This window comes from Nestor notabilis, unplaced genomic scaffold, assembly GCF_000696875.1.
Source record: "Nestor notabilis isolate BGI_N333 unplaced genomic scaffold, ASM69687v1 scaffold3249, whole genome shotgun sequence".
Classification (NCBI taxonomy): domain Eukaryota; kingdom Metazoa; phylum Chordata; class Aves; order Psittaciformes; family Psittacidae; genus Nestor; species Nestor notabilis.
In genome coordinates this window covers 9,850-31,598 of record NW_009944852.1, presented here as the reverse complement: position 1 = coordinate 31,598, position 21,749 = coordinate 9,850, and the positions used below count along the sequence as shown (strand labels likewise).

Here is a 21,749-nt window from a genome sequence, read left to right as displayed (position 1 = left end):
GTTTTTCCCATGGTAACAGCTCATGTATGGATTTATTCTCCCCCAAACCAGAATGTGTTTTAATTGGGTTTGGGACCTAGATTTTTTTCTTTAATTCTGTAATAGAGGAATTTGGGCACAAACAGTTTTAAAATCCTTGATGTTTTAAATTATTACTGCTGAGTCTGTCCAAGGCATAGATGGGAAGCATCTAGCCCCCACTGGGTCTCCTCCTGACTGCAGGAGCACTGTCACAAGCAGTGTTGGTGTTAGAAGTACGTTCCCTCATTTCTTTGTTGCTCTCCATGTGCTTCATGTTTGAAAGCTCCTTACAATCTGAAGCCAGTCTTACAGTAAGTGGAAATTGGCAGCACCTGAAACTCCACATATGGCCGTGAAGGTTTATATGTAAATCCCATACTGCAGATGACTAGACAAATGCTGAAACAGGAAGTTGCCTTTTGTAAGCTGTAACCCTGATTCACTAATACCTATGGTGTGCAGCATGAGAACAAGCACCATTTAACTCAGTAGAAAGCTGTGGTGTTGAAATACTGTTTATAATTTTATATATATAATATAATATTTATCATCACAAAGGAAAGTTAACTAATTACAGTTTTCTTTTTGTCCTTTTGCTTTTGCGCCTTGTTTGCTGCTCTTTCTCTGTCACCAGCCATCTTTGCTTGGCACTGACTCCCATCACCCCTCGCCATCCTCGCAGCCTGGCCCCCATGTATCTTCAGCAAAGCTTCGCAGGAGATGCAAGGAGAGCACTCGAACAAAGTCCTTAGGTTGTGAGGCGCCCAAAGAGAGCGCCCCGAAGCACGGCGAGTCGGAGCCAGACTCTGACAGAAAGGGGCGAGTGTGCTCCGCCGAGCAAGATGTGGCTTTCGGCTATAAGCAAAAAGCCAGCAAAGGCGGAACGCTGTTCTCCTTCTCCTTGCAACTTCCAGAGTCATTTCCTTCCCTCCTGGATGACGATGGCTACCTGTCGCTCCCTAACCTCTCCGAAACCAACCTCCTGCCTGCCAGTGTGCAGCACTACCTCCCCATCCGCTCCCCCTCCCTGGTGCCTTGCTTCCTCTTCATTTTTTTCTTTCTGCTCTCTGCCTCTTTCTCAGTGCCATACGCCCTCACTCTCTCCTTTCCTCTGGCTATGTGCCTCTGCTACCTGGAGCCCAAGGCGGCCTCCTTGAGTGCCTCACTTGCCAATGACCTGAGTGACAGTTCAGAGGAAGAGGTGTGTACCTCGGCATCGAACACACTCTTTTTTGTGTTCAGTGCTTCAGTCCTAACCAGTGTTAGATTGCTGCAATAGTGGTCCTACTTTCAGAGCCTCATTTCTGTCTGTGCTGATATGTTAGAAGGGGTGGGTTTGGTTTATTTCTTTTGTTTGGGGCTTGGTTTTTTTCCTCCTTCTCTTATTTATTTTTCTTGTGTTGGGAGCACAGCTTGGGGCCCAGGGTTAGGCACAACACTGTGTGGAAGTGGCTTGGTTTAAACTGTGTCAGCTGATGCAAAGTGACTTGCACTAAACAAATTGCCACTGATCAGCTCTGATGTATTGTATCTGAACCCACGAAGACCTTTGTCTTCCCTTATCAGTTTGTACTAGGGTTAGAATAGTTATCTAAATAGAGGGTCTTAAGTATAATTTCCTGCATAATTACATATACATATATATATACACATTATATTTGTGTAACTAGCTACCCAATAATAATAATGGGCACCCTCACCAACTTTAGCATGTTCAAGGGGGACTGAGCTCTTTGCAAGAGGCTATCAGCTGTAGCCTGAGCCCAGAGAAGGCTTTTCTGGTCCAGTGAAACCTGGATCTGGATTTTCAGCCTTGATCCCATCTGTGCTGCAGATTGAATTGTTTTCCTATGCTTAAATCCAATATATCAGTGAGAGGTCAGATTGGGACAGCTCTTCCACGGCTGTGGGCCAGCTTGCCATTTGCAGTGTTCAATTAGCACTGCTGAAACCAATGCCTCAAGCCACCAGGGCCGTCACAGGCAGATAAACCAACTGCAGTAGGAGTCCACAGTGGATCTGGGAACTGTGAATGTGATAATATATCCAGAAGAAGGAAAGGAATCTGCTTGTTTAACAGGGTAACTGGCATCTCAGTTTTTGCTGGTGCCGTTATTCTTTGTTGACAGAATAAAATAATGAGTTCAGGTATTCCTCCTTTTTCCTTTCTTCAAATTCAAAAATACAGTTTTGCTCTGTGTAAAAAAACCCAAAAACATAAAACCAAAACCAGATCAGTCAATCGCAGACCAGTTGGTCATTTATAAAGTCATCTTGGACACTTTTCGATGCTGTTACTGTAGCTGTCTTCAATAAACCGGCTTGCACATCTGAACATTTGTGTTTTCTGCTGCTGTTGGTTTGGTAAGACAGTGCAGGATTTCATTTCCTTTTTATGGAAAGCCAAAAGTCACATTAATTTATCTTGTAAAAACATTGCTTTTAGATGCTTTTGGCTCTGTGATGCCTAACAACTAAATAATAATGTGCATTTTCTGATAAAAGGCATCCAAAATGTTGCTGTCTCATTTCATGTCCTCGTTTTGAGACGTCATTTAGGTCTCAATTTGCATTAGCTCTGCACTTGGATTAATCTAATAGCAATAACAGCATTAATACAGTGCCAGCTCCAGAGGCAGTAACGAGGCAGTGTTTATGTAATGCATTGGTCTGTTCCTCTTTCAGAAACGAGCACTTCTTTTCATTAGTAAAGTTAGGCAGTATTGAGCATAAAAATGTATTAAATAGGCTTTTGAGTGTCACTCTTTTATGAGGGAGATTACTCTGGCAGTGCTTCCTGGCAGACAACACAGACTTGTGCCTAATCCACGGGTATTTCTTGTTCAAAATATTGCATGAAAATGAGTATGTTTTAAACTCGGGCATGTCTGCATTACATTGGCAAAACAAATCACAGCAATTACGATCACAAGTTAGAGGAGGTGCAGCCGCAGCATCCCCAGAGGTAGCTGCTTCCTCTTCCTGCTCAATCACTCGCCTGTTCACGAGTCCCACCAGCAGCTGCACTACAGCCCATCTCGATGTTGAGCCCGACCTTTCTTACTCTTCACTCCAGAGGAGACCTGCCTTGCTCAGCCTCAATTCACCATTCCCTGCTCTGCAATAAGCCCAGATATTTATTTCAAGTAACTCAGTAATGCTGACTTCAACTCCATGGCTGTTTATCAGCTTATTAGCAGACATGTATGTTGCAATAAAGCAAGTTTTATGCCTTATTTAGGATTTCTATTGCTCTTATGGTAAAAGAAATAGAAATTATTTTTTCCTCCTGCAAAAGATTGCTCGCAGTGATGCAGAAGGCTACAGGCAGTATCCTGAACTAATCTCATACCATGTTGAGCTGTGTTCTCCCTTGAGCAGTGCATCTGGAGGCAGTCCGTGCGGTCAGAAGCAGAATCTCAAACCTTAGATTTCATTAGCTTTTGTGTTTGTACCTTAGCAGCTAGTATTTTTATTGACTTTTCTCTAATGTTCCCAATTTCAAGTTCTTAATGAACCCTATGTGCCAGACTCATATGTTACAGTACCTCGAAACAAATCTTTTAATTCTTTTTAAATGCCTACATTCATTAATTCCTCTTTTTCTTTTCTTTTCTTCTCTTCTCTTTTCTTTTTTTTTTTTGTTAATAGGAGTGACAATGCATGGGTTTTTTTCTTTATATTGCCATACCTTTACAACTGCTTATAATCATAGAATCCTAGAACAGTTCAGGTTGGAAGGGACCTTCAAAGGTCACCTAGTCCATCCCCTCTGCATGAGCAGGGACATCTTCTGTTGTAAAGATGTGAGATCATTCACTGATAAGGAAACAATTTTCTAACACTTCAGTGAAAACAATTTGACCATCTGGGTAGACTATTTTGGCATTACAGTTTCAATTAAAATTAAAAGTGGTCTGTTTAGTGAGTGGTTATTGCTTGGAAAATTGCATGTAACTTGCATTCATGCACTTACCAAATAGAACAAAATGCCTGCCTGCTCTTCTGCCTGGCATACAAGCAGTACAAATCATTTAAAGGAATGAATGATAAAAAACAAAGCAATGAAAAAGTATCAAAAAAAGCAGTTTTATGAAACATAACATTTGAGTTGTCAGAAAATAACAGAAGATAGGATATTCAAAGTTAAGCCTGATACTCCATCTACCAGTAGATTGTTTTTTTCTCTTGTTTCATACTGATGTGATTTGAGGATGAGACATATTGCTTAGCTTTACATTACCTGCCTGGGTTACTTTAGATTATCTAGTGACCACAGAAAATCACTAATCAAAAGCAGAGCTTTCACTTACCTTGAAACAACTGGGATGTGCCACCTGGGGCACTCGACAGCACTTTGATTACTTACTAGTTTTCCATAAGCTTGCATAATAGCAAAAATAGTCATTTGAACTCTTTTCTCAGCCTGTAGTAATCTTCCCTCTACTATTTATTAAATCTTGACATTTGCATTCTCCACTAAACTGTTCTTCATGGTGTCGAGCAAAGCAGGGATAGATCAGTCTGTGCAATGCTGTGCTTTGTTTCATTTTTCTCATTCTTACCTAGTAAGTGTTTGGGTTTGGTTATTTTTTTTAGGGGGGGGAATTACTTTTCTTTTTCTCCTGCTTTCATCCGTATTCTTAAATGGAATGAGAAGTTTTTTTGGTTGTTTTTTTTTTTTAATGGCAGTTTTCTTTCTTTTTGCTATCGTTAACAATATCAGCTGCTCTTTATTGGAACCGAATGGGATCTGAGCCTTACCATTACTCCACAGACAGACAGTAGATGGGCTAGGGGTACGGTTACTTGAACTCCTTGGTAATGCAGACAGCCTCATTGTGTATAAATGTGGAGACAAGAACAACTTCTGTACAAATGAGGGGCTGAAAGTCAGGTGACTGTTAAAGTAGCTTATTGTTTGTTTGTTTGTTTAATGATCTTTTCCCCCTCCAGATAAAAAGCCAACCACCACATTGATCTATATTGGCTAGAACAAAAATTTGATGAGTAATTTTCTTTTAAAGGAATTATTACGGGAGGAAAAGTTTGTTTAGAGAATATTAGCTTTTTTGTCCCCATTTTTTTTTAAGCCACCTGGCTTTCTTAAGAAAAAAAAAATTGCTATTCAAATAACACTTTTCCAGTAATGTTTTATTTGGCTTATAAATTTGTTCCAGTAAAGCCATATACTGTGTACAGTACGCCTCGAGTCTTCCTCTGAGTCTGTTCTGTTTACTAATATAGCATTTTTATTTTGCTTCTTTGACTTGTGCGTGGTTTGAAAAGCAATGCTAATGCAGTTCACAGGGATGTTGAATTTAACAGTTCCCCATATGAGCCGCGTGTACTGATGAGCTGGGTTTATTCTTTATTCCTGCCTTCCTCTTGGGACCCGGTTACTTGTCTAACCAAATAGACTGACAGTGAGCAGACGGATACTGCAGCTGATGGTGAGACCACTGCCACCGAGGTTTGTACAGTTGCTGGCACCCAGTTATGGCAGGGGAGAGTGTTTTGCCTCATCTCTTCCCAACCCTGGGCATGAGGGCTAAGCTGCATGTTTCCTGTGGCAGTTTGGGATCCTTCTCTGCGCATGTGTGCATGTGTGTGTGTGCGAGTGTGAGAGTCCAGAGTTTTCAGTGCTCCCTACAGGTTCCTCTTATTTCTGCGTTTGATTTGGAAATTGCAAGGCTTCTGTGCTTTGCAGATAGCGGGGCAGTGGCAGAGTCACGCACACCAACACAGCCCACCTGGATGGTCATGCTGGCCAAGTTGTGCCCTGGGTTTTTCTATTTGTTTGTTTGCTCGTGTAATCTTCACCCTGTGTTTGAGAGAGAGGGGGGTAAAGATGGTCAAAACCATTTTTCAAGTTCTCTAATAGGTATTTCCACAAATCATTGAATGTAATGTCACATGTCATCTTCACATACTGCCACCGGTAGTCCAGGTATTGTCTTCAGAGGAGGAATGTAAAAACAAAATTACATTTTCTTAGCACTGAGAAGCCTCATATTCACAACATGGTATATAGACTGTGCAGGCAAATTCAAACCTATGTGACTCCACTGAAGTGCATATAATGTTTTCATAATTAATATGCTTGCAGCTGCAAACATGAGCAAAATGTGGTCTGACATCTGGTAGAAGACAAAGTATTATCGCAAAGAGAACTGTAGCTTTCCAGTAGGATCTCATTAATATTTCAGACTTAAAATTATCAAGGAAAGATTCTCTGTATGACACGTCAGGACAATTCAGCCTTGACTGTAAATAGAATAGATTTGAACTGAGTTATAAAGTAATCAACAGATTTTCCCATGGGTAGTTTGCCTAATTAGGACTTATGAAAAATTAACAATAAAATAGCAGCATGAGCATTAAAATAATCCAAATGGAGCAACAACATAGAATCATAGAATGCTTGGAAGTAGATTGGAAAGATCATCTAGTCCCAACCCCTGCTGTCACGGGCAGGGACACCTTCTACTAGACCAGGTTGCTCAAAGCCCTGTCCATCCTAGCCTTGAACACTGCCACAACTTCTCTGGGCAACCTGTTCCAGTGCCTCATCACCCTCATAAGTAAAGAACTTCTTCCTAATACCTAATCTAAATCTCCCCTCTTTCAGCTTAAAGCTGTTTCCCCTTGTCCTGTCCCTACAGGCCCTTTTACAAAGTCCCTCTCCAGCTGTCTTGTGGACCCCTTTAGGCACTGGAAGCTGCCCTAAGGTCTCCCCTGAGCCTTCTCTTCTCCAGCTGAACAGCCCCAGCTCTCTCAGCCTGTCCACAGGAGAGGTGCTCCAGCCCTTGGAGCATCTTCATGGCCCTCCTCTGGACTCACTCCAACAGGTCTATATCCCTCTTGTGTTGGGGGTCCCAGTGCTCCAGGTGGGGTCTCACAAAGTTGGGACAAGTCAGGATTACGAAATGCTTTCAAGTGCCTCTTGCACTCCGTAAGTTCAGGCCTTGAGCCCTACAGAAAGTAAAGCATAATCCTAAAAACGTGACATTTAAAATGTTCAGTTTATTACTAAAAACTGTTAGACAATCTCCTTAGCTACTGTCTTTATTTTAGGGAAGAAGACTCCGTAAACCTTAGTTTTCCTTATGGAAACTGGTTTTCAAACCTGATGTATACTTGCCATCTGAAAATTCAGCCCTCAGAAATGGGGCTTAGTGTGTTGCTTTTGAAAATGTGAGCTGAAGTAAATGTGTTGTGTCATTCCAGAAGACCAGTGTTGCAGATAGGTCCTGAAAGAATATGTACAGGCTAAATATGAAATACAATTATAAAAATACAGAAAGGGACTGAGGTTAGGGAGACAGCATTTTAAGCAAATAAAATGTGCTTCATTGTGTAAAAAGCGTTGTGGATTGTTTATCTGTGGTGAGTTTATGCCAGGCTTTGCCTGTGGCCCAGGAGATGTCATACATTTCAACTCTGTTATTATGGACTTCCAAAGAATTTGCTGTTGCCATTGAATCCTGAATCAGATGTAATCTTGGTGATAATGTCAAACTGCTGCTCTCTAAATATAGAGAGATATGAATGCGGAGTGCACCAATGTTTGTAAAAGGAAAATGTTTAAGAGTCATTGTTCACAAATAGCAAATTTGAAAAGAGGGGGCTTGCTCTGAGTTAGGGGAACCGTGCAAAGTCAGCCACTGTGTCTACTCCTTCTCCTTAAGCCCTTAACATAGCAAAAATGTTATTTTAACACAGTGCGTTCCTCTCACTGAGTTTTCTAAAGCCTTCAGTCTTACGAGTGGGTAAGGTGTTGTTTTCCAATCTTTCTCATGCTGGCAGTCGGATCAAGAGGAGGACGGAGATCTAAAGGCACAGGTACAGAACCGAAAGGTCTAGATGTTACTCAAGTACCAATGTTGGAGGTGTTCACCTCTCTCAGCATGTTATTGTGGGTTCTCTGTGAAGAAATGTGTAGAAACAGCATTTTGTATCCTTTCAATACTGTGTCCCTTACCTTTCCCTTTCTTTTTCACTTCTTTCAGAATAGTCTGATTAAGCGAATACAGGGTGAAAATGTGTATGTCAAACATAGTAATCTTATGTTAGAGGTTGGTATTGGTATATACCAGTGCATGTACGTACATGTGTGTTAGTTTTAGTGGTAAACTGTGAATCTGCACTATGATGCATGAACTGTGTATTCCCACCTGCTAATAAATTAAATAGATTTTTTTTCTCAGAGTATGATGACTCCTCTAACTTGTACTATAAATATAGATATATGTGTGCGCGTATATATGTGTGCATCCACGCGCATATGTATGTTTGTTTGAAGCCTCTTTATCAGGTGTAAATTATAGCAATACAGATAAGCTTTTTAAGAGTATATTTATGCTCACTTGTACAAGATATGCTATGCTGTTATCTTTCAAAATGCCACATTTTCACAGAGTGTTGTGTTAGTGCTGTGCTCCCCGGCTCCCTGAGATGTTACTTCCCTCTTTACTAACCAAGCTGTGTGTTTTGGCTCAAAAATTTGGCTGGCTTAGGATGTATTACAAACTGCTCTATTCTTTTAAAACTGTCCAGGACCTAGACAAAACCCAGGAAGATCTGATGAAACATCAGACCAATATAAGCGAGCTGAAACGTACCTTCTTGGAAACCTCCACAGAAACAGCTGTGTCTAATGAGTGGGAGAAGAGGCTTTCCACATCTCCCGTTCGGCTTGCAGCAAGGCAGGAGGAAGCTCCTATGATTGAACCACTAGTGCCTGAAGAGGTCAGCGTGAGCTGAAAGGCTTCGTTGTGTATTTGTCTATTCATTTTTACTTATAATAGCTATCAGTAGATTGAAGGCCGTAGGTAGAGGCCATTCCCTGCTTGTAGGTGCTCCCTTTTCTCAGGGCTCAGGTTCTAGCAGCAAAGATGCAAGAAAGAGCAGATAACTTTTATATGTATATTTCAGGGATGAAATTAACTGTAAGCTGCATGGCAGAATTGGGTCTCTCTGAGGGTGAGAAGTGCAGGCTTCGTTACAGGTTCGGTGAGCTTGAGGAAGCCCAGCCATGCATGAAAGAAACCATGAAGGTGATGGAGAGAAGATTTAAATAATGGTGACTGCTTGGAAGCAGCGGGTGTAGCAGGACGGATGGGGTTATGGTACCAAGCCTGACAAGATAATACAGAGCAAAGGGCAGAACCCTCTCAGTCTTTGAAGACAGAGAGGAAATAATGATGATAATTAGACCTGCCTGGCCACTTCCATAAGGGAACTGATAGTTGCTGCAGTCTGCTGGATACCGTTTCATTGAAGACCCAATGCAGGTTGCTAAGTGTACGCGTTTTCAAGCAGCGTGTATGCATAAAACAATCTTGCTCACTGTGGAGTCTTGAAGTGTTTGCAAGAAACAATTAAAAAGCCAATTAAAAAGCTGTCTTTAATTTAATTTGTGAGTAGATAATGAGGTGTAGAGGTGACAATGTAATGTTCATGTTGCCATAAAATACATAGATCTTCAACAAAAAGCAGTCTTGGTTTAAATCCAGTGGAGCAAAAAGAAACATGGACATGTGGTCTGCATGAACATTAATTTTTTTATTCTACTGCGGATGGATATCTGATTTCTGTCTCACAGGAATCATCTTTATGATTACCACTTGTTTTTAGCATTACAGACCAGGAAATGGTCATAAAGTTTGCTTTAGTCCCCCCAGCACTGATGTGATGCTTTAAGGAACTCAGCAAAAGTTAGCTGGAAAGTAGAATTCAAAAGGGTTTTCGGCTTTCCCACCTTAAATTAAAGGTTGACATTGCAGACCCACAGCTCTCTGGAGAAGGGAATCCCTGGAGGCATGCAGATAGCACATGGCAGCTTCTCCTCTTAGGGAAAGGGATACTGCCAAGAAAAAGGCCTCAGCTCTTCTTCTCCACATTATACCCATCTAAATAGTGGGTGATACAAGCATCAGATGTGTTAGAATGGCCATCACAGTGGATTAAAATACCTGAAAAGCAGACGTGGTGCCCAAAGCTTACCTTTTGGAGAGAGTGCTGAGGAGTCTTAATGTTGCTCCTGCTGTCTTAGTCAGAAATCACAATAGATCTTATGACCACATTCATTTGGTTGTAGTTGATAATACAGGTTTTCTTTCTTAAAAGTATAATTGTAAGTATGATGAACAGGATGGATTTAACATATTAGGGATGTAAGGAACTGTTGAAAAAGGAACAGCTGGCTAGCAGAGCTTCAGAGGAGTGCAGGTGAAACAAACTTATACCTGCCTCACCAGTTCATTTCATGTCTTTATTACTGTAGGAATTTAATAGCAATTTATCATTAAAATGTACAGCCAGTAGCAAAGCATTACTGAGTTATGTAGGCTGAGGTAACACATCCAAATTTAAACACTGATTTAGAAAGGAGAAGGGCAAAAATTGTCCTTATCTGATGTATCTCTTCTTGTACTGGAAGAAAAAGACTTGCTCAAAAGCAATGTCCAGTAACTGTCTCTTATATGCACCTAAGTAAATTACAGCTGCCCCACAGATTCTTATCCAAATGAAGGTATTTCTGTGGAAAACTGAGTGGATTTGAGCTATGAGAGCCTAACTCCAAGGTGACTTCTGGCACTAAGGGACCCCTGCAATAGATAACATCTCACCAATTCTGTTTGGTCCTGCTAAGCCGTATGGTATCAGTTCACAAGTCATGCTGAGAGAGGAATTTTTCAGGAAAAAACTGAGGCTATGAATAGGTCAAAATATAGCACCTTGGTGTCTACTGAGAAATGCAGAGGTAGTGAGGATAGAGAGCATGTAGATCTGTGTTATGTAGTAGCTTCTTCTAGTCAAAGAAATTACATGTTTGCATATCCACTTTAAAAAATTATTCAGTGCTGTTACCTGAAGCTCTTTACTATAATAAGACAAGAACAGCAGGGAAGATAGGCCATTTCAAAACGTGTGCTTTCAGCATTTGTCGCCTGCGTGCATTTGGTCAGTTTGACTTTAAGCCTGCCTTGTCACCGGTTAGTTTCTTACAATAATGGGGGAAATACTTCGTTTTTCTTTAGTTATGAAAAATACAGTTTCAAATATCTGCTATAATTGTGGCCAGATAGCTGCAGAACAGACTCCTTGACGGTGTTTAGTCTGACCTTAATTGGATTAAACCAGCACTTTGGAAATAAAGAAGTTATGCATCTCACTGCAGTCAGGGAGATGAGCTGTTTCTGCCTTTTTCTAGTTTCTAGTTTTGTAGCCTTCTTTAAATTTGTGCCTTTCTTCCTGAGTACGTGGAGTATACATAACTTAAAAGAGTATCCTTTTATCATGCCATTCGTAGCACTTCCATTGGCATGTCTAATGAATACACGAACCATTGAAATGGGTAGAATGGATTTGGCAAGAAACCGGTTTTAGTCTGCAAAGGCTTACTTGCTCTGGCCAAAGAAAAAGGTGGACAGCCTAGAAGCTGGGCTCAAAACTCTTAGGAAATTGAGTCTAAATCTTTCCCAGCTGGTCGAGTTGCAGAGGTACTATTCTTACAGCATTGGTAAGGCATGATAGGATAAAAGTAAGGAGGATTTTGGTGTCATACTATGGCGATTATAGAGCCATGATTAGCTTCCTGCATAGGAAAAAGACTCTGAGACCTTTTATACCTATAAGGAGAAAGGGAGAGCTGAAATCTTTGCAGGGCACACCTTCAGCCTGCTTCAGCAGGGAAGGTTGCAAACTCAGGAGAGAGTTAAGGCTGGGGTGAAGGTGGAGGGGCCTGTTCTAGGCTATTCATGGAAGCCGTCTAAGTTGGCACCAGACACAGTTAAATGAATAATGAAAGATGAAATTAACACAGTGCATGCACACCTGAGTGTTATTCAGTTTAGTGGGTTTTGTGCTACACAAGTGGTATGCTTGTGTCTGCTTTACATTCATTACAGAGAGACACTGATTTCACTTACTGGAAACCTGTGTAAAATTATCTAATTCTCATTCCTAATTTACCACGCAATTAATAATGTGTAGAGTAGAGAAATAAGATGAGCTATTGTATAGTGGACTTTATACCCTCCATTTACTAAAACCATTTATTCCCCTGACATTAGACCAAAGAAGAAAGAGAAAAATCAGAAAAACTCATATTTTTGCAGAAGGGAGGTACTACATTCCTTGAATCGCAGGTAAAACCAAATAATACGTTCTTGAAATGCAGTCAGATATGCAGAAATGCAGGCAATGATTTATTATTTTTTTTTTTCCTTTCCAAGCACCCCACCCTCCTTTTTTAATTATTATTATTATTATTTCATAAGTTCCAGAGAGAGATGTAATCTGGGGGCCAAATTCTGAGGAATGAGTCCTCTCCAGAGCTTATGGCTTCCTAATAGAGACTGATTTTCTCTGCTAGTTAGAAGTCTACTTGCACGGTGCTGTTTGTGGATGTTGTTTGCAGTTGTGCATGCATTTCCAGCATAAGCATCACTGAGAACATTATGGTGAATGGGGCTATTCTGTCATTAGAATGAATTTCCTTTATACTGTCAAGTGAATTCAGATTATGCTGAGTGGTGGTGAACTTTGTATTCTTATTGGTTTTTCTATTAGCCAAGTGTGATAGAGAAGAAGCTTCAGGAAGGAGAATCTGCTGGCACTTTGGTTACTTCTCATCAAATCATTATCCAGAAAAGTATCCCATCATCCCTAGAGGTTATTTTTAATTCATTTGATTTTAAATTACCCCATTTGCTTAGTTAAATACAGAAGTTATGGTCTTCAGGTCAAATAGCTGGATGCCAATTGCATAGTCAAAGTGAATCCCATAGCATATTTGCATAAGGAGGAAAAAAGATGCTGCATTAAGTTCCATTCAGAATCTTCAGTAGTACGGTGTTTACTGCATTGTACTGTGCAATTTAGACAATCCAGAAGAGGGTTGATGTTATTCTAATGAAAACAAGGAAATTCAGTGCAGACTATGGCTATATACAAATGCATGCTGTTCTAAAACCTCAAAACGGTGTGTTTGTGACAACAGAGGAACAGTTGAATGGGCTTACTTCCCATGTTTTTGTAATTTGTTTTTGACTCATAGCATTACAAACCATTGTGATACCTGATTTTTAACCTCAGGATTATTCCAGTCATCATTTTAAATGATGCACTAAAATGCTATTCTGCTTTGGTAATGGTAATTTTTTTATGTCTGTGTTATATGGGCCTCTAATGGGAGGGAATATGCAAAGAAATCATACTTTGCCTAAGGTGATTCTGTTTATTTGCTTGATAACTGCGCTAAGAGGTACAACAGTAAAAGTTATTACATGCTTTCAGAAGAGGCGGCATTGATTTCTTAAAAGTCTTCATGCTTTAGTGCTCCTGATGTACAGATAAACCTTCAGATATTCTAATATAGCTTTTATATCTCAAATATAGGGCACTGAGGATTGGGTTATTATAGAAAAAGTACCATCTGAGGTAGTTGATGGTGAATTGAAAAAAAATCTGGCATACAAAGTAGTGACTGTGAGCAGTAAAACTACCCTTCTACCTGAGATATTAAAATCCAGTACCATTCTAATGCAGAGCTTTGAGGACTTGGAAAGTGAAATACAATCCAAAGAGGAGAATAAGCAGAAAATGCTCACCCTAGGAAAGTCCTATGATACCGTATCCGGGAAAATTGTAACCATGACAAGTAAAGCTAAAGAGGGTGAGAAAGCAGTACAGCCTTCAGTAGAAGCTTTGCAAAAAATGGGAAGGGAAGTGCAAGAATCTGTGAAAATCATTCCTGTAGTGTCCGAGTATGAAATCCTCAAGCCTGTCACTGATGAGAAAGCCAGGTGGGGATCCGACATGCAGAGCACAAAAAGAAAGATGTCTGACTCTTTGACACCCATAAAAGAAGCAGAATTACAGTTACAAAGTCCTGAAGAGGAGAGTTTGAAAAAGACACTCAAGATGGACCAGGATTTGCAGTTACATGGTACACTGGGAAGCTTGCAGCATGGCAAAGCAGAAAAACAACTTGGCAGTGAAGCTGTAAAAGCAGGGGCATTTGCCCGGAGAGATAAGAGCCTGTCTGAGTGGAGATATTCCAGAGAACAGCCATTTACCATTGCTACTGCTCACTATGTTACTGAGTCGTCTGCGTCCAAAGTAGTGGTAACAAGTGGCTTTGACTTCACGCCATGGTTTAAAGATTAAAGCATGACTTCTTTTAGGCAATCCCCTCACACCACCCTACCTTTTGGTTCTCTTGCTGCCTGGCTTTATGTTGACAGCAGACAACCCAGCTTTTTTTTTTTCCCCTCATACTTTGAATCCGTCCACAATCTGAAGCAGACATTATATAAGGCTTTCAACCTTTCTGGTTTATTTAAAGATCCATGTTACTGAAATGTAGTATTGCTGCTGTGGCTTGTTAATAAAATGAAAAAAAAAAAGAGGTTTGCTTGAACCAGCAAAATGCCAATGCTAACAACTATGCTTTGTAATTACTGCTTACTACAGCCATTATAAATATGCTCTGATTTATTTTCCCATTCTGTTCCTGTTTCCAACCTCTCTGTGCTCCCGCAATCTTCTCTCCCTTTCCTTTATTTCTGCCTCCGGTTTTAGCAATTAACATGTCTGTGCATGTGGGTCTGCCTTTCTTCTGTGTGTGACTCTACATTTCTTTGTCTATTTAGACTAAACAGTCCACCAGTGAAAAAACCTTGGATGGTTCAGATATCTTCAGTTTAATAGAGTCTGCCAGAAAACCGACTGAGTTCATAGGAGGGGTTACTTCTACTTCACATAGCTGGGCTCAGGTGGCCGTTTGATTCCCTCCATCAATGTTGTAACCACACACCAATTATTTTTGCTTTTGTTTTGTTTCTGGTTTTATGCATAACTCAGAAACTGTATAACTAATGCATGTGTTCTTGTGCCTTTTCTTTTGGTGCAATAGATCACAATGGAAACTTCATGGAAAATTAAAAAAACCCCAACAACTGTTTTCTCTCATTTCACTTTATTTTGTTCATTTTGCAGGGTGCTATATTTTGCCTTTATAAAACTCACACAAAAATACCAACAAGAGAAACCCTGTGACATTTCACTTTTAAAAAATGAGATTTTTGCTTTGTTTTTAATTTCTACTATTCTGATAATATCTCAAGAATGAAAATCCATGCATTGTGAGAGAAATAAATTGGCAAAATGTAATACCCATTTTTGTATTTATGTTCACAGTACATTAAGCTGAGGAGCTATTGCAAGTAGTGTTGTCTGCTTCAGACACTGAGGGTTTTCTCTTTTCCTTCCTTGCAGAGAATAGACACGACAACATCTCAGGAGATAACTTCCAGTGAAATGAAGCAGGCAGTTCAGCCACACCAGGATACCGTGAAGAAGGTTGTACAGGAGACTGTAGTTATCGAGGAGAGGCGTGGGATGGATGTGTGTGCAAGCAGGGATCCTGCTAAAGCAGCTGGACTTGTGCTGGATGCCCAGGCTGAGGCAGCATCAGTGGTGGCTGCTGGCGTGAAAGGGAAGGAGGGCTCTTCTGGGACTGAGGAGGCAAAGGAGGGAAAAAGGGAGGAGGCTGGCAAAGCCCTAACCAAACAGGAAGGAGTCGCTGCTGCTGCTACTGCTTCATGTGAGCAAGCGGAGGAGCACAGTACAACAGTCCACATTTCAGAGTCTTTGGAAAGAAAACCTCATTTCGAGGTAACTCGTAACTACATTGGTCATGTCCGTGCTGAATTGTGAATGTGGGAAATAGCGGACTAAGATAATTTCTGTCATGGAAAGTAAAGTGTACTGAGCTTGTATGATTGCATCCTTAGCAGCAGGCAGTTTCTCCTCTTATTTCCTCCTTGTGTGGCAGCTGCAGGACTTGTTGCTGGTTTCCATCATTGGCAAAATGCCATGCATATTTTACCTAAAAGCGCTTTTCATGCTACAGAGACTTACCTAATTTGGTGGCATTTTATGCAATGAGTAACAGGAATTCAGCTGGCATTCTCTTTGTGAAGTCTATCAAGACTGGCAAAGTTCATGTGTCCTCAAAGACAGAAAATATATTGTTTTTCCATGCTTGGCACAGCTGTAACTAAGTACACTATGTCTTAAACAACCCAGGTTCCTTATCTGAGCAGAATTTCAAGAACTGTTTTGCAGAGGGGTTTAAAAAAACAACTTGTTCTTGCTCTTTTATCTGAGAGCTGGATGAAAGACAGCCTGAATAGGATTAGTTCTCTTGTCATTTTAAGAATATATAGAAACACAGATTCTCAGAACAGTTGAGGTTCGAAGAGGCCTTTGGAGGTCATCTGCTCCAGCTCTCCTGTTCAAGCAGGGTCACCCAGAGCCAGTTGCCCAGGACTTTGTCCAAACAGCATCTGAGTATCTCCAAAGATGGAGTCTCTACAAGCGCCCTGGGCAACCTGTGCCAGTGCTCAGCCAACCTTACAGTGAAAAGGTGTTTCCTCATGGTCAGAGGGAACCTCCTGTCTTTCAGGTTGTGCCCATTGCCTCTTGTAGTGCTTAGATATTTTCTGAAGTTTGTTTTCATGAAATCCTGGGTAGTGCTAAATGTTGCCAGCAGTATATACATGTATGTACCACTGTAACAAAGAGAATTTTCTCTTTTCTTTCTTTTTTCCTTTTATTTTTTTGTTAAGTGCAGACCATTTTTTAGTTGTTCCCCCTCCTTTTCCCAAGGGAGAAAAACAAACAAACAGCATTCTGAGAAACCCATAAGCTTTGCCAGATGTTCCAATTCCTTTTTTTTTTCTGTTCGTGCAGTCACCGGTTGTGAAGACTGAGACTATCAGTTTCAGTAGTGTTTCTGCTGGTGGGGAAAACCTTGAAATTTCAACAAAGGAAGTGCCAGTAGTCCATACAGAAACAAAAACCATTACGTATGAGTCATCTCAGGTAAGAAATTCTGCAAAAGCCAGAATCTAATTTAAGATGCTTTTAAGGAACCCGTATTTCTTCACCCATCTTTAAATGTATGCCTTAGAGTAAACTATTCTAAACTGTTCAAATATTGAATATTAGCATGGGAAGGATGTACATAAGAATAGCTTACCTGAGAGTGGCTCTCATGTCCTTGTTTTGTGCCTTTAGAGAACATTGATGAAGCTACAGATTTTAAGGCCCCAGCTTCTCATCTGTCCTTCCAGAAGCAAGGGAGAGTCTCCAAATGAGAAATGAGAGTCTCCAAATGAGAAATACTGGCACATGGTCACCATAACAGCACTTATATCCCTAGCATTAGATACTCATTTTATGAAGAACTTTAGAAAGAGGGAACTTCAGCCAGTCCAGTTCTTGCCTCTCTGTGCTCAGGATCTTGGTTTCGATGACTGGTTTTCTCTTTTGGTTCCCTAGGTGGATTGCAGTGCTGACTCAGAACCGGGTGTACTGATGAGTGCACAAACTATCACGTCTGAAACCACCAGCACTACAACCACTACACATATCACCAAAGTGAGTCCTCAGAAAACAGGGAGCGTTTTTTTTCCCACAAGGGTGTATGTTTTCTTAATTTCAGTTCTGTTATTTCTTTTAAGGCGTGGATACACACGGTCTCTGGACAAAATCCTGTTTTGGATTTTTGTCTTCATTCGCCTGTCTTTGGCTACACTGGCTTCACTAATGCATCATCCAAGGGCTTGACAAAAGTCCTGAAAATCGTAAACCCCTTGGGTATGTCTGTGCAAGCACAAAACATTGCTGTGCAAAGACATAGCTGCAAATACTGTCTGGAACCGGAAGCAGTGTAGCCACGCTGGCATTATATTTTAGCCTGGAAGGAATAATTTGCCTGAGAATGAGGCTCTGTTGATTTGTCTATAGCTGTGTTTGAGTCCTGAGCTATTATCTCTGCACAGTGTTGAAAGCACGTAGTAAATCTGTATCATGTAGTCATAATGGGACATGGAGTCAACTCAGACACCACAGTCACATTGCTAAGGAATTTGCCAACAACCAAGCCAAAAGCTTATGGCTGCACAGACAAATTATGTTGGGTCTTCCAAGTTCCAAGATAGGATCTAAGTAACAGTTCTTCCCTAAGCAGAAGCCCTTTTAGTGCTGTGACATCTCTCCTACCAATGTTCACCGAGGATAGGATTTCATCTTTCTGCAGTGAAATTCACCCTTCAGTAGGTGAGGTATACAAAGGTCATTCCGCCCTGTATGTCCTTCTGAAGCCTGCAGTCGAACTTAAATAGGTCTTAATATGAGCTGTCTGTATGTCCATTCTTTTTTCATGGCATGAATTTACCACAAATAACTGCCATTTTTGGCATACAAACATCTCTTCTGACACATGTGCAGGTGGACTAAAATCATAAAATTATCTGTGTTGGAAGGACCTCCGGAGGTCAATATAATCCATTCAGGCCAACTTCATTGCTGCTCTGGTTGCAGTTCAGGGTCATTCCCTTTGTGCGTGATGTTTGAGATAGTCCAGTCACCTCTGTGCTCCTGCAGTGATCATTCTCTGAGTGAGCAGCAGCACTCTTTAAACTAAGTTACTGACATGTATTTGTCCCTCCCATCTAGACTGTGAAAGGCGGCATCTCAGAGACAAGAATTGAAAAGCGAATAGTCATCACAGGAGATGCAGATATTGATCATGATCAGGTAAAGTTTATAAACTGCTAAAGGCTACCCTGAAGACTGCCGAAGAGAACATTTCTAAACATTGCTTTAAAAAGATACTATTCATACTGGCATGCCTTAAATTAAACTGGATTAGTAGTTAAATCAGTGATGGTATATTCCATATTTTAATCATTTTCCTCATTTGTAAATTGTGTAATATCTCATGAATCTCTCCACCTTGCTACTGATCATGCATGTTCCACCTCCTTTTTGTTTTTGCCCTTCTGTGGTTTCCTTGGGATAGGCGCTGGCTCAGGCAATTAAAGAAGCCAAAGAGCAGCACCCTGACATGTCAGTGACCAAAGTAGTGGTACATAAAGAGACAGAAATCACACCAGAAGATGGGGAGGATTGACCACAGGTAAGAGGACTAGATGATTTTCCTAGGCATTTACTGGGCTGGCATGTTGCAAATGTTGTTTTCCTACCATAGTTCACCTCTAACTCTTTGCTTTCTTTCACTGGTATTCGCAAGTTGCATTTGTGCTGGTTATCAGTTCTGGTATTTAAATGTAAACCACATTCAGCTTTAAACGTCTTTCTTCATTCAGTGATGCCAGCTGGAGAAAGAGAAACTACTCATTTGCTTTTGTTGGCTCTCTAGAAAGTCCTCATTGTCCATGCTTTGATATAGTCTAATTTTCTAATTCTGAAGTCAGAAAAAATTGTTGTCTGCTTCTTTGTCATTTAAGAACAAATCTATTTTGTTCTTAAAGGTATGCATTTTGTTTAAAAATGCCAAGGGAAAAACCTACAGCTGCTTTTTATATGTCCCACACAGATACGTTACAAATTAAGTTTTAATTCCTAACTTGCAAAGGTGTGGCCCAACTTGCTTTTGATTTTTCCTTCAAACCTAGTGAATTAGTGTGTCAGTATTTGGATGTCTTGGCTTTCTTGTATTTTAAAAAACATTTTGTGTTTTAAAGCAGCATTGTTTATCAGGATGAGATGATAATGCAGCTTTTCTTGTGCCAAGTTTTTTTTTGGTAAAGGCATGCTCTCTAGTTGTGGCTGGCTAAACAAACGTCTTAATATTACTGTATTTATTCTGTGTGCAAAAACATGTCATGCATACTAACCTGCTATGCAAAGGCCATTAATGCCAGCACCATTGCACAAATTGCTTTGAATGCTGTATGCAGAGTGGGAAAAAATAGCTGCTTTAGTCTGATTTGTTTAAATAGATAGCAGCATTTTGTTCTTAAAACAGTATATATTCCCTAGCACTTGGTGTAAGTAACAGAGTATAATGCACAGCACCTTTTGAAGCTGTTTTGCTCTCCTGCTTTTGGATATACAGACCCTAAAGAAAACTGAATTTCAGTACCTGTTATTTATTTGGAAGATGGAACCAGTCACAGAGGAGTGAGTAGCTGTGATTCTTGTAGTGTTCTGCTAATTGTTTCAGAGACAACACAATGTGGCTTGCTTAAAAGTCTATTGATGTCACTAATTCTTTTCATTGGTGTTAGTGGACTTTGAATTTGGGCCAAGTTGCTTATTCTGGGATGATGCAGTTTTCAAACAGCTTTTGTTACACGCACAAATTGACAGAATCTCTTTTGCAAGAGTGTAGTTGCTTCAAATAATTAACTCAGTTCTCTTCCCTGCAGGAATAACCTGGATTGCATATGAATCCAGACATACACACCAGTAGGAATACGAGCGCCTGTACGGAGTCTCAGTTCCAACCTGACTGACTTGTATCTGTCTATGGAAAATTTCAGTACGGAAGAATTGATCTTGACCGTTAAAGAAACTGGCAGAGATACCTTCCCATAGAAAGCAATCTGAATCAGCAGCAGTTAAACAATATTGCATGAAGCAACAATAAAATTACAGAAAAGCAGCATTTTTAATTTTCTTAAAATGTCTAAGTTTTCAGCTATACCTGCACGTTCATAAACAATATAAACAGTGATCTTATGTAACACATAAACAGTTCTAGCCTTTCACAGTTTATGAAAGTCTAAACAAATTAAAATTTGTTAGGTGGCAAGCCTTTTGTTTACAGATATTGTAAATGAAGATTACCCCCAAAATGCTAGAAGCTGTATAGGTACTGTGTATAATGTTTTACCACACATTAGATGTGCCAATAACACAGTTTATTCAGTAAACAACTTGAATCTTATATTGGTTTCATCTGGTTTTATTACTGCCCAATAAATGATGATGGCTCTTTACTCTTATCAAAATATTTAAATGCTTACAAAGTGTGCTTTGTATACCTGACTGAATACCTTATAAGGTAGTAATGATTTTAGTATATTAACTTTAACGATTTTTGTCAGCATTGTTCAGAGTCAGCTTCCAGTCACCCTTCACAGATCCTAACCTTGTAAATTATATGTAGTTATTTTGGAGGAAAAAAAAAAAAAAAGATCTGTATTTTACTTAGTTTGCAGCATTAGAAAATTATTAATCTGAAATAACCGTGATGGTTTTCTATTGATTTCCCTTTTGTTCTCAGAGGAAAAAAAGAAAAAAATCTGTTTGGGAATCTGGTCAACATTTACTATCTAGTTCAGAGTCAAGCCTTAACCTGTACAGAACATCCACTGAAAACTCGTTAGTGTCCAGCTATAATACCCACTGAAGGGATAGCATCCATTACACTGTCAGCTGCATCACAACACATGGTGAATGTATGTTTCTGCATAGTGAAATAAAAGTGGTAAATGCATCCAAAATCGTATTGTTCTGTGTCTAAAAGCACCTAGTGTTTTTTTAATATTCAAAACATTAAGTTACATTTGTAAGACACCACAGGTTTTACTCATGTGCACAGTAGGTATGTTTTGTCTTCAGAGGCTGACACTGCACTGTGCAGAGAGTTGGAGTTAGTAGAGCATCCAAAGGGATGACAGTGTTCACCTCTGGGCATATGATGTTTGCAAAGGAAAAGGAGTATTTGGTTCCTTCCATTTTCTCTGGTTATGTACTGTTTCAATGAAGCTAAATGAAGGATATTGTGGTTGCTTAGAAAGTAAAGGCCAGTAGCACTCGATCCGGATCCACTCTCTTTTTTGTTCTGAAACATGGATAAAATTGTCTTTAAAGCAGTACTTACTTCGTATCTGTTC

General features: G+C 40.1%; 1 protein-coding gene across 1 annotated transcript in view; it reads left to right on the top strand.

The window, feature by feature from the left end:
* The window catches only part of EPB41L3 (erythrocyte membrane protein band 4.1-like 3), a 67,076-nt gene extending 45,930 nt beyond the window's left edge, over nucleotides 1-21,146 (top strand). Inside the window, exons 12-22 of the mRNA XM_010022596.1 lie at nucleotides 656-1,222; nucleotides 5,441-5,494; nucleotides 7,831-7,866; nucleotides 8,581-8,772; nucleotides 14,685-14,807; nucleotides 15,310-15,708; nucleotides 16,789-16,920; nucleotides 17,380-17,478; nucleotides 18,559-18,639; nucleotides 18,905-19,021; nucleotides 20,277-21,146. Coding sequence (XP_010020898.1) covers nucleotides 656-1,222; nucleotides 5,441-5,494; nucleotides 7,831-7,866; nucleotides 8,581-8,772; nucleotides 14,685-14,807; nucleotides 15,310-15,708; nucleotides 16,789-16,920; nucleotides 17,380-17,478; nucleotides 18,559-18,639; nucleotides 18,905-19,015 — 1,794 coding nt within the window. The 3' untranslated portion in view covers nucleotides 19,016-19,021; nucleotides 20,277-21,146. The remainder of the gene's footprint in view (nucleotides 1-655; nucleotides 1,223-5,440; nucleotides 5,495-7,830; nucleotides 7,867-8,580; nucleotides 8,773-14,684; nucleotides 14,808-15,309; nucleotides 15,709-16,788; nucleotides 16,921-17,379; nucleotides 17,479-18,558; nucleotides 18,640-18,904; nucleotides 19,022-20,276) is intronic.
* Nucleotides 21,147-21,749: the final 603 nt, after the last annotated feature.